Source organism: Aulostomus chinensis, chromosome 22 (genome assembly GCF_037954235.1).
Source record: "Aulostomus chinensis isolate RoL2024-O1b breed Wild chromosome 22, RoL_Achi_v1.0, whole genome shotgun sequence".
Taxonomy (NCBI): Eukaryota; Metazoa; Chordata; class Actinopteri; order Syngnathiformes; family Aulostomidae; genus Aulostomus; species Aulostomus chinensis.
Window position 1 is genome coordinate 1792501 of NC_141341.1, and position 12500 is coordinate 1805000.

At 45.6% G+C, this 12500-nt stretch overlaps 1 protein-coding gene across 4 annotated transcripts in view; it reads left to right on the forward strand.

Annotated features, from left to right (window-relative positions):
* Positions 1-12500, forward strand: part of LOC147240249 (semaphorin-6C-like) — a 112646-nt gene that overhangs the window by 81526 nt on the left and 18620 nt on the right. For all 4 annotated transcript variants that reach the window (XM_086193319.1, XM_086193320.1, XM_086193318.1 and 1 more), the window contains 2 exons: positions 6147-6205; positions 6365-6418. In XM_086193319.1, the coding sequence (XP_086049445.1) occupies positions 6147-6205; positions 6365-6418 (113 nt within the window). The remainder of the gene's footprint in view (positions 1-6146; positions 6206-6364; positions 6419-12500) is intronic.

Here is a 12500-nt window from a genome sequence, read left to right on the forward strand (position 1 = left end):
CCATCGCAGGGCCAACATAGAGAGACGAACACCCATTCACACTCATATTCATACCTACGGTCAATTTAGAGTATTCAATCAGCCTCGTCCCCAATTGCATGTGTTTGGAATGTGGGAGGAAGCCGGAGTACCCGGAGAGAACCCACGCAGACACGGGGAGAACATGGAGACTCCACACAGAAAGATCCCGTGCCCGAGCCAGGACTCGGGCACGGGCAGGACTCCTTCTTGCTGTGAGGCCACAGTGCTGACCACTGCACCACCGTGTAGCATATATGTATATATATGTATATATATGTGTATATATGTATATATATATACATACACGCATATATACATATATACACATATGTATATACATATATATACATATATACACGTTTGTGTATTTATCTGTATATATATTTACATATATGTGTACATATATATACAAATATATGTATGTGTGTATATACATATATACAAATATATGTATGTGTGTATATACATATACACACATATACGTATATACGTATATATGTATATACACGTGTGTGTGTGTTTATATGTATGTATATATATATTTACATATATGTGTACATATACATATATATGTGTATATATACATATATACAAATGTATATATGTGTATATACAGTATATACATATATACACATATGTATATATATACATATACACACACATATATATTTATATACATATATGTGTATATATGTACATACTGTATATACACATATATACATTTGTATATATGTGTATATACAGTATATACATATATACACATATGTATATATATACATATACACACACATATATATTTATATACATATATGTGTATATATGTACATACTGTATATATACATATATACATTTGTATATATATACACACACATATTTATGTAGATATATCTATGTTTGTAAATAGCTGATCTGTATTCATCACGATCACAGTAAGGATCTCATAATGATTGGCTGACAGTTGTAGGACACCGCGATGACATCATGAATCCTATCGTTCTATTTTCAACCCCATGAACTGATTTTTGGCCGAGCGATGATTCAGTGTGTTTTTCTACATTCTCACTGTACCAAAACACAACTAGATTACTCCATTCACTGACCAGCCTCGTTCCCTCTACTGGCCCCCTGCCCTGCCTGTCAGCTGCATGTCAGGAGTGAATCAGTCGCTGATGTCAGGGCTTCAGCTTCTAGCAGCAGAATCTGGCTTGTGATGAAAGTTTTATCTAATCTGAATCTTTAATGGGTTTTAAACCAGAGCATCCATGTCGGCACTTTCATGAAGTTGAATGTCAGAAACCTCAGCAGTCTGACATCAGCGAAGCTGATCGAAGCACAAACAGAAAGTGTTCATAAAAAGGGCCGAGATATTATTCCAGGCTTCACTCCACCGAAAATCTCTGAGCTGAAGAGTTTAGCCTCTCCTAGTTCTGCTGATAAGTGGAGGATTTCCTCCAGGGAGCGACGGGTGGAAAGTTGCAGAGACGATTACATAAGTGAGAGGGAGACAAACAGGGAGAGGAAGGTGAAGAAAGTTAAAAAAAAAAGAATACAGAAGAGAGGCAGGTGGATGAGAGATGGTGGAGGGAGCAGTTTTCAGAGGGCTCAGTGTGTGTGTGTGTGTGTGTGTGTGTGTGTGTGTGTGTGTGTGTGTGTGTTAGATGGGTGAACTCCTGAATCTCTTTCTGCGTCAGACGAGAGGTGAAAATGTCTCTGATTGTTGAACAGTGTCAGAAGCTTTGCGGGGTCCATCAGCCATCGCACTGCATCGCTGTCACGTGTCTCTGATGTGACCTGGACCTCTGACCTTTGACCCAAACATTGACTTCACTTCATCCTTGAGTCCCAGTGGGTGGTTGTACTATATTTGGGGAAACAAAACAGCAGTGAATAGAGTTTTCCAGTGGAAATATTGATAATTTTTACAAACTTTATTTGTATCACACCTTTAATGCAAAAATTGCTGCTCAAACTGCTTTAAAAAAAGAGGAAAAATGCATTAAAAAGGTAAAATCATGTTAAGATAGAATATTTAAAAAAGAATAAAACCCAGAACACGTAACATACTATTGAAATTAATTAGTTGATGATAATAATGCCCGCAGCTGCTAATTAAAGTCCCTTTAATGCTCAGGAGTTTTCGCGCTTAAAGGAAACAAAATGTAACTTTAGATCGAAAAAATCCTGTCTGACGTGAGTTCAGGATGAGATGTAGGACTCATGGTGTTCCAGAAACATGGCTCCTCACATCATTCCTCATCCTAACACCGACGAGGATCTTGGGACAGTTTAGCTTTTGCTAGCTGCCAGTCTCTACGAGCTACAAGCTACGTATACGTGGCCGGCGCTTTCCGCATTCTGGAATCACAAAAAATGCGGGAGGGAAAAAGAAGCATCTTTGAAAGCTCGACTCCTATTTTAGGCCAAATTTAACGTGGAGATGGAACAAGCGGTCAGGGTTGCCTCGGTGACGAGGACGTTAGCGACGTTAGCCTCCGCAGATCCTCGCTGGTTCCACATAAACGTGTAAGTTTAGTGCATTTTTACAGCCACGGTTGTTGCTCTCGTGATGACAGCACCTGCAGTTAATGTGCTCTCCTCCATCCCCGTGTGATTCACACTCACGCCTTCTAATTAGCATTTCTCCTCCAGTCTCATTATATCAGCTATTATTCCAAACCCCTTACCTCCACCACTTTAATAACTTCTACAAATTTCATCTGTGTGGGTGTTAGGAAGCGGCAGCCATCATCTCATTGCACCTTCGGGCGTGATTTTTACGATGTAGGAATATTGCTTCTGTCAGGTTTTATTCTAATTATTTATTTATCCTTTATTTAGCCAGGAAGGCCCTCTGAGATACAAGAGCTCTTCTTTCAAAGAGTCCTGTTTCAACTCTGTTGTTTTGGTGCCTCGAAGGCTGAGTTCACTGAGGAAGTGAGGTGCCGGTGCTTGACGGCCGTACGCATTCACCGTCGTAACCGTCTGATCCGCCTCGTCTCATTCTGGCTGTGAACCCTCAGTCAGTTTCTTTTGCTACCCGTCATCACAGTTTCACCTGGATATGTTTGGTCTACAAGGGCCGTTCGTTCAGTTTTGTGTGTCAGCAGCTTGTGTGCGTTTTTGAAGTCGGCTTCACTGGAAACGCCGTGTTTTTGTGCTACGCCACAAAGAAGAAAGTACCCGCTGGTTGAGATCGGCGACGAGTACGTTTACGTCCGCATCAAGCCTCTGATTTGTAACTTCAAATCACGTCGGAACAGTCAGATTATTTAGATCCAGCTCAAGTTAAGGTCTTGACTACTTTGACTCCGATCGAATCTGGAGTCATTTCAGCTGATGTCTTAACAACAAGCAGCTTGAGTCTTTAACCCTGTAGTCTCGAGTCCTCTGTGACATGAATGAATAGAGGAGAATCAAGTCCTTGTGGACACGTCCAAGTCAAGTCTACAGACGTTGAAGGTCAGGTCAAATCCCCTTTTTGTGCCACGGAGCAGGTTTCAAGTCTGAGATCATTAACGACAAGTCAGCAATGTGTCAGACGTCATTGAGGGTCACAGTTGTTACAGCTGTTATTAGCGTTATGAGATGAATCCTACTTTCTCTGGAGCAAGCCTGAGCCTCCCGTGAACGCTCTGGTCATTCCGGACGAGTCCATTAGGAGCAAATCCAGTCCCGTCTCCAAACTCGTCGATCAAGTCCAAGTCAAATCACCTGCCATGTGAAATGTCAAGTCAAATACAAACTCAGCTTGAAGGACTTAAGGTGTATCAAGTCCAAATCAAATCCAAAGTCATTTAATTCAAGTCTAAATCCTTTTGAGGAGAGTCCAAATCGAATCACGAGTCTCTAAGAGCAAGTTTATTGACTCTGAGCTGATCTCACTCTAAAACAAACCAAATGCATCATGGGAGCACTCAAAGCCTGTAAACTGAAACCTTTCATACACTGTAATTACATTTCACAGCCTCAGAAACCTGTTAACGCCTCCACTGTCGAGCCTCGACGCAGAGAACATGAAAGTACAAGTCAGCAACACCGGCGGCTGATGGCTCGGCTCTGCTTTAAAAACCTTACGAGTCTATTTCCGTCCCCTCCTCTGAGCCGATCCCCGCTAAATGAACGAGGCGTTTAGGTGCCCGAGAGGGTTGGGATGTATAGCATCTCGCCATCGCAGTGGCCTCCACCCGATCTCTCTCTCTCTCTCTCTCTCTCTCTCTCTCTCTCTCTCTCTCACTTCCTGCACGGCCCACGCTGGTGGAAATGGAGCCGAAGAGACGGAGGAAGGAGGAAGGAGGGGTGGGGATGTAGGGAGAGAACCAGTGATGAGGGAGATAAATATTGAGAGACTGAGGGGGTGGAAGAGTTAGCAAATAAGTGAGGTGGAGAGAGGTAAATATAGAGAGCGAGGGGAGGAAAGTGGCATCATTTTCTTCTTGTCTCTCAATACATTCATGATTGTTACTGGAATTCAGATAGGAAGAACTGACAGCATAATGTTATCTCTGAAGTTCCTCATCAATCTCCTCATCGATCTGCTAAGAACATGTTCCCTTGTCACTGAGTGGGACAGTGAGGACGCAGGGACTGCGAGGACAGTAATAATATTCAGGTTTTATTAAAGGAACAAGCTCATGTTTTAAAGTAATGAAGTCTTATTGTCTAACGTCTCTGGAGACAGACCAGAAGATGGAGCCCCGCCTCTTGGGAGCTGAGACCAAGGCTAGTTAGCTTAGCACAGTGGCTGGTGGGAAGTGTTAGCCTCAGGTAGCTCGGGTCCAGACTAGTTAACTTAGCCCAGTGGCTGATGGTGGATGGGAAGTGTTAGCATCAGCTAGCTCAGGTCCAGGCTAGTTAGCTTAGCCCAATGACTGGTAGTGGGTGTGAAGTGTTAGCATCAGCTAGTTCAGGTCCAGGCTAGTTAGCTTAGCCCAATGACTGGTAGTGGGTGGGAAGTGTTAGCATCAGCTTGCTTCGGTCCAGGCTAGTTAGCTTAGCCCAATGGCTGGTAGTGGATGGGAAGTGTTAGCATCAGCTAGCTCAGGTCCAGGATGCTGGTGTGTCCAGCAGGAATCCTCCTCCTCCTCATCATCATCAGTAGCAGCAGTCACTCTTCTAGTCCTCAACAAACGTTTGGTTCTGTTGACCCAAGTTCCAATGGAGCTTTGGAGGTGCTGCGTCAAATCACCGCGCCCAGTCAGGAAAGTAGTTCCGGCTACGTGTCTGCTTTTACAAATCATCTAACAAATTTTTGGTCACCTGCAAAAGAAGTTGATGGGACACAGACATCTGCTTCAGGTTAGACATGGATCACGTTCATCATGTTAGCCACGTCTGTTAGCATGCTAATGGAAGTGAAGAGAAAAATATGAGGACAATTTTCTGCCTGAAAATGTTTGAATAACTGTGAATGACAAGGAGCATTGTTTCCTCAACAATATGATCCTACGCCTGAAGATCCTGTGGTGTCAGAAATGTTGCCACTGGCTCATTCATCTTTGCACTCTATTGCCTCCAGCTGGTCAGGCAGCAGAACAGCAGCTAAGTCAGACAGAATCAGTCACCTCTGACAGCAGCATCACACTGCAGTCGTTTGGTGTCGTCTGGCAGTAAAAACTGGATTTGTTGCCCCTTTAAAATTGATTTGAAGGTCAGACGGAAACGTCGGCGGTGAGCGAGGCTGGGAGAATAAAACAGCAGGGACACGTAGAGAGAGCCTGAGACACTGGGAGGAAAGTAAATGGCTTCATTTAGTGGCGCTGCAGTTGACTGCAGACACACACAGCTTCACTTTACTGCTGCTGAAACGGCGTGTGTGTTTCATGGTCACCATCTGTCTTCTGATTGGACGAGTGTCACATTCCTTTCCTCTAATTGAACCACCCAAATATGGGACTTTGTTGAACTCTTTAGCTTTCAAACCAACCTATGAGAGGGTGACATCATCTCATTTGCATTTTCTGGACTTGTTATCTGGTTGCTGTTGATAGTCATCATTGATCAACATCCCAGGCAACGGTTGCCCTCAGCAACCAACATGAGAGGAGGAGCTGTTCAATCCATTTTGTTTCCCATTGTTTGTCCTAATGCCCCTCTTCTCCCGTCTCCCCTGCTCTTCCTCTCTGCAGGGCAGGTTTCGAGCAAGATATTGAGGGTGACCACTCGTTCCACCCAGACAGCTGCCACGGTGAGATAACCCTGGCGTTTTACCACCGCCATCATGATGACAAATGTCATAGTATGAGATGTAGACGGTGTCAACATCTGTGAATAATTACACTGCGACGATGTTACAGGCTGTAAATAAGAATCTAACAACAAACGTTTTCTCCTGTTGGTCCTGCAGCGGATGTCTTGGCGACCACGCGGAACCAGGAGTCTGCTGCCGACTCTGCTTACGGTAAGAAACCTGCCATTCTGTTCATCGTGGCGGGGGAGGAGACAGAGAGATTCATGTTATGAAGGAATCCAATGAGACTCTTGATTGACTGCAACAGCACCACCACAGGACAGGAACGGTATCACAATAACGTTTTCATGGGACGGTTTCACACTACGTCATGTTCAGTGGCGGTAATGAAGCGATGTGGTCTTGTCACTATGTCGTGACCTGTAACCAGACGTCCTAACTTGAGCCATGAGGTGACATCGGTGTTCTACCTCAGAGCCACGTTCTCTGTTCCCCAGCAGAGTTCACCACACCGTAAAACATGCTTTCACCGGGGCGTCATCAGGTCTGACCTTTTGCTTCGGTGATTGACGGCAGCAGGTTGACATCTCCTTGCGTTTCTCCAAAATTCAAATCACTCCAAATTCAGACCAGACGAGCAGAGCAGAGAGATGTCTGTTGCAACATAAGTCCAGGTTTCCTGAGGTTCGAAAGGCCACCTGCTACCAAAACACACATTTCACTTTTATATTTGTGCATAAATTCAACCAACAACACAATAAGTTGTTGATTGATCCCATTTACAGATGCTGTTGAGGGTGTTAGCCCTGCTAGCTCTATGCTAAGCTAGGCTAACCACACCCTGTCCGATCAGTTTATCAGTCTCTTACATCACAACATTTAAATGGGAACTATAATAACTGTCATGCAACAATGTGTTTTATTTGCCAGTGATTTTTGTGTTGCTTAAGAACACTTACAATAACAAATGTAAAAATGACAATAAAATACATGATAGTGCTTTTAGTTATGCTAATAAACAACAAACGGCATAATACAAGGTTTTAAAAAATGGCTAGAGGGGGAATAGTAGATAAGGTTTAACCAAATAGAAATGATAAGGAATAAATAAAAGTCAAAAAATGTTCTCATCACGTTGCACCCAAACACCATGTTTGAGGTTCTTTCACATTGAAATATTCCAAAAGTACTTCCATCTCAATGAAGCACAAATCTGAACTGCTTTTCCACAAATAAGCAAAATATTCAGACCGATCCAAGGAGAGGCACTTGTGAGATCAGTTCCTGGACCTCAGCCCTGCTCCACCCTCAACGCACTGGAGCTCAACCGCTGCTGACTGGTGCTGGTGTGACTCGCCGCTCCATGTGACATTATTATTACAGTCCAGCAGGTGAGAGTGTGCCCTCGCCACTGAGCCGCCGCTCTGTATTCATGGCTACAGGCTGGCTGCTACCTGACAGTCAGGAGTTCTGCAGCATTGCCATTCAGGCGGCCACGCAGTGAATCCCATTAAGACTGTGCATCAGTGTGATTAGAGGCGAGGGGAGAGGGAGGCGGCAGGAGAGATTTCTGGTCCTCGACATGAACTTAGAAACACTGAAGTAGCTGCATCACATCAGCAGTTACAATAGCGCTGATGGAGAGGAACATTCGATGAATCAAGAGGATTAAGACGGGTGATTAATGTGCTATTTGCTGAAAAACCCAAGTCTGAATGACGTCTTTTATCAGGCGTCTCAGAGCCTCTTCAAAGACAATCAGTGGCTCCGTTTGACATTGTCACGGCAGATCCCTGCTGGGGATCTGAGCAGCCAAGCTTCTGTCAGAGAGCTGCAGCTCCAAACGAGTCGGAGCAGTGAGCCTCCGAGCCTCCAGAGCAGCTTGCTTTGTATTCCAGCACATACGCTAATTGCAGTCACCTGGCATCTAAATGAGTACTCGTTAGACGACTGGAATGAAAAGTAGCCACTTAGAAAAAGACAAAAAGACGAGAGCGAATCCCTGAGAGACAAAGCCAAAGAGCAGAGACGTCCAAAAGAAAATGGACCAGCTTGGAAAACAGTGGTGAACCTTTGTGCTACCTGCTGCTTCCAGGCTCAGCGGCCAGCATGGCTCAGTTGTAGAGCGGCCGTCTAGCAAACGGAGGGTGGCTGGTTCGATCCCCACTTCCCCTGGCCAAGTGTCTTTGAGCAAGATACTGAACCCCTAACTGCTCCTGATGGCCCTGTGATGGACTGGACCCGTCCAGGGTGAACCCCGCCTCTCAACTGAGCTAGGGTCAAGCCCCACCCCCTGCAACCCTTAATGGATAAGTGATATCGTAAATGGATGGATGGCTCCAGGATCCCGGAATATTCCTCCGATCTCTCTTTGTTTGCTCGTTAGTTTGATTAGATTAGAGCATGATTAGGAAGCAGTCCTAATGTCATAAGTAACAAGTCCTGCTGCTCTCTCAGGCTCCGCCCACATGTGCGAAGAAGCTGAATCGTCAAGTGGTTCTGTGTTCACATTGTTTGTTTGTTTGTCTTCCTGCATCTGTTGCTGCTGAGGAGCGGCTGACCACATCTTGCCTCTGTCTTCTGAGAGCTTCCCCTCTCCTCCGCTGGGTTTTTATGGTTTTAAATCTCTGAAGGCGCTGGTGTCGCCACCGTCGTGTTTTTGTGACTCATTGGATCCATGAACTCCTGTTCTTTAGTGTCGTAGCATGTGGAATGTAAACAGGAAGCAGAATCTGCTCGCCACAGCGGTTTCTGGATGGACACCTACCCCCGTGCCTGCTGGCGTTTGTAAGAATGTGCAGTCGCTGCTGTCAAAAAGGACAAAGGACAAAAAGCCTCCAAATTAACGGACGAATGAAGCCAGCGGTCTCGTAACCCTCCACCCATGTAGGAGGCTGACGAGTTCCTGGAGATACCAGAACAAGTAAAAGCTATCTGATTGCACCTTTACTGTTTGAGAACGTTGCTCGAGACTGGAACGTTGCGCTCACACACTCAGCGCAGCGGGGCAGTGATCAACCCCGCTGATGTCGAGCAGCGGGAGCTTTCAGCGTCACTCAACGGCGCATTAATTTACATACTTCCGTTGATTCATCTCTTGTCTGCTGCTAATTGTGTCGTGATTAACCGTGCCATTTAAGTTTTAGACGTTATTGACACCTGGGGGGTTACCCGCCGTGTGAGTGGCGCTGTCACACAATCAGAACCGACATCAGCCATGTTTGACTCACACCCACTCCTCTTGCTTTCATTGTCAGGACTCCATTTTAAAAATGGGCCGATTAAGCCCAGAGTGAGTGTTGGTACCATTATACGGCGGAACTGACAGCAGGCAGCGGCTCCTGGATAATGATGTCTGAAGCGTTATGTTCGTTGTGCAAGCCAGTCGGCCATGAAGGACTCACAACGCAGTGAATGTGCACTGCATCCAGCCGGCGTGCTACACTAGAGTGGCTGTTGTCTCAGTAATGACATCGTTTGGCGGGGAACTATTCCTGTAATGACGTTTTTGCTGCAAATTGGTTATTCAATGCAGTGCGAGGGAGGTCCCCATGGGTTTAGTTTTGGCTCTGAACCGACATAAATTGGCCATTACGCGGCGGCGTGCTATTACAGAGTAGTTTTATGTTGGATGAGAGTTGACATTGTGCAGAATGAGTTCTGCAAATGCAAATTATGATTGTTCTTGGTGACACGAGCGCCGCCGTGCTGCGTCTGCCAGTGACCTTTGCATTACTTACTGTAATGTTGGTGATCCAGGAAATGAAGTTGACTCGCAGGCTGGGTGTCGGTGTAATAATGAGCAATTAAAATGGATTTGACGTCCTGAAGGTCGACTCCTCGGGATGTTGATTCGGCGGTGATCACTTGAAATCACTTTCAGAAGTTTTATATTGATGCAGGAGTTTACAGGCTTGTTTTCTACAGAATCACCACCCAAGGCTGCCTAATGTTACTGTGTGACATTATTTTAACACAAAACGCATAAAAAGGTCTCTCCTCACACTTTTATTCGTTGGTGTTTCTGGGAAATTTGCAAAAAATATCAAATTCGCCCAAGGTGCTGGATCTCTTATCTGGCTCTGCCACCGGCTGCGTGATGAGGCTGTTCTATGTGATGTTCCTTCGCCAACTCATGTAAGAACTAATGTACCAAACAATGATTAGAAAATTGTTCCAGACACCGCAGCTGCCAAATCTGGTAATTTTCCTTTGTGTTTGTGATTCAACAGTGGTAAATTGGCTATGTAATTAAAGTAATACTTCACACAAAAATGGACTTTGCCTTCCAAGTACTCACTAGTAGGAGTCTTGAGTTCACTAAGAGGTTTTTCCTCTCCTGCATCACTTCTTTGCGTCCCCAGAAAGAGGAAGAGCCAGCCAGGTATGTTTGGCTTGAAGTCAACAGAGACAGACAGCTAACGGCAGCTGAACTATTTACTAAGTCTCCAGGTTGGCCGGGATGATTCACATCTTAATCCAGCGGCGGGATCAGAGATCCGCAGACACTTTGACTGAGAAGAAGACTGATGAACTTGGAACTGAGCGTACCAGCGGAGTCGGTGTAGCGACACACCTGAGCTGAGGGGACGCCTGCTGTAGCAGTGAAGGTTTCTACAAGACGAAGCGTGAGGGATGTTTGATTTGAGGTTCGGTCTGAGCTTGTAATCCTAAAGCATGTAAATCAGCCGAGTGAAGAAGACTCGCTGTGTGATGGAGGTGAACTCTGCCTCTGTCGTGAGCTTGAACATCGACATCATAAACGCACAGCAGTTTAATTTGTTTTGTTGTTGTTGTTGTTGTTGTTGTTGTGAACCTTCATCCGTCTCGGCCTCATCCGTCTCCTCAGTTTGGAGCTTTCTGTCACCTCGAGGAAGACGACGATGTGACTCACAGCTTCCACAGCAGCCTTTTTTTTAATGACATGAAAGTTTCACAGTGACATTTACAGGATACTTAGCGGATGAAACGCTGTTCAGTCGAAGCGTTAAGCGTCTTATCGCTGAGCAGCAACAGTCTGCGTGACATTTAAATGAGAAAGAGTCCAACGCTTTGCGGTGAAGATGTCCTCTTGTATGCAGGAAGTGTTTCACCTCAAGTCAGAATGCGGGCGTCAGAGGTGATGTATGAGGTGTAGGAAACAGCCCGTTAAATACTGGCTGATATTACTGCTGAAGGGTGGAACAGCAGGAGGACGAGTGAGGAGGTGTGTGTGTGTGTGTGTGTGTGTGTGTGTGTGTGTGTGTGTGTGTGTGTGTGTGTGTGTGTGTGTGTGTGCGCGCGCGCTCTGAGGGAGCTAGGCTCACCCGTCCAGGACTCGTGTCTTGACTGGAGGAGCTGTGAGCTACCATTCATGCTCTCGTCTGATGGAGGCTTTGTGTAATCGTGTTCTCCCTGTTATTGATTTTAGAGCTGCAACAACTGACAACTAATCAGTTAGCTGGTTGAAAACAACAATCGCCAACACTAAACAGCATCGTGTCTCTACTTCTCTGATTGCTGTGATATTCATTATTGTTACAAGGTCGCTGGAAGAGAGTCTGGTTGGCGTTTTAGCGTGAGCACGTTACATGAGTTTAAAAAGTAAAATGAGAAGTGGTGCTGTGACCCAGCTGAGTGGTGCAGAATGAAACCTCCAGACATCTTCATCATCTCTCGCCGCGTTTCCTGGACTCTGAGAGGGTATCGAACCTTCGACCCTCTCTGCACCATCTGCACTGAGGTCACATTTACATCACCATCACCATAGCAACCTGGTGAGCGATCGCTCCCAGGATGCTTGGTTCAAGACAGCTGCCCACGCACACACGCAAGCACGCACACACACACACACACACACACAAACACACACACCTCCAAAAAGTAGTGTAGGAAGTTATGCTGAGCAGTTTAACACACACACACACACATGCGCTGGAAGGCTGTGTTTCCTCCCCATGCACCGCAGACCTTGAGATCCAGGTTTGATGACGGAGCAGAAATGTCAGCTCAGAGGCAGCGTGTGTGCGTGTGTGATTTTGTGTGTTTGTGTGTGTGTGAGAGAGAGAGAGGCTAAAAGCATGAGCTGCATTCGAGAGTGTGTATGTGAGTGGAAAAGAGGCTGCAGCTCAGTGAAGGAGGTCAGGACGTCTCCATTAGATCCCCTTCGCCGCTGGAGGACGGCGAGAAAAAAAGCATAACCACCGTTAAAAAAGCACAAGGTGAATCTCCTCGCCGCCTCGCTCGCCTCTAAAGAGCTGCTCTCCAAAGCGCCACGTATCCATTTTAGAGAGGCTGTTAGTTGAGTGCAGCT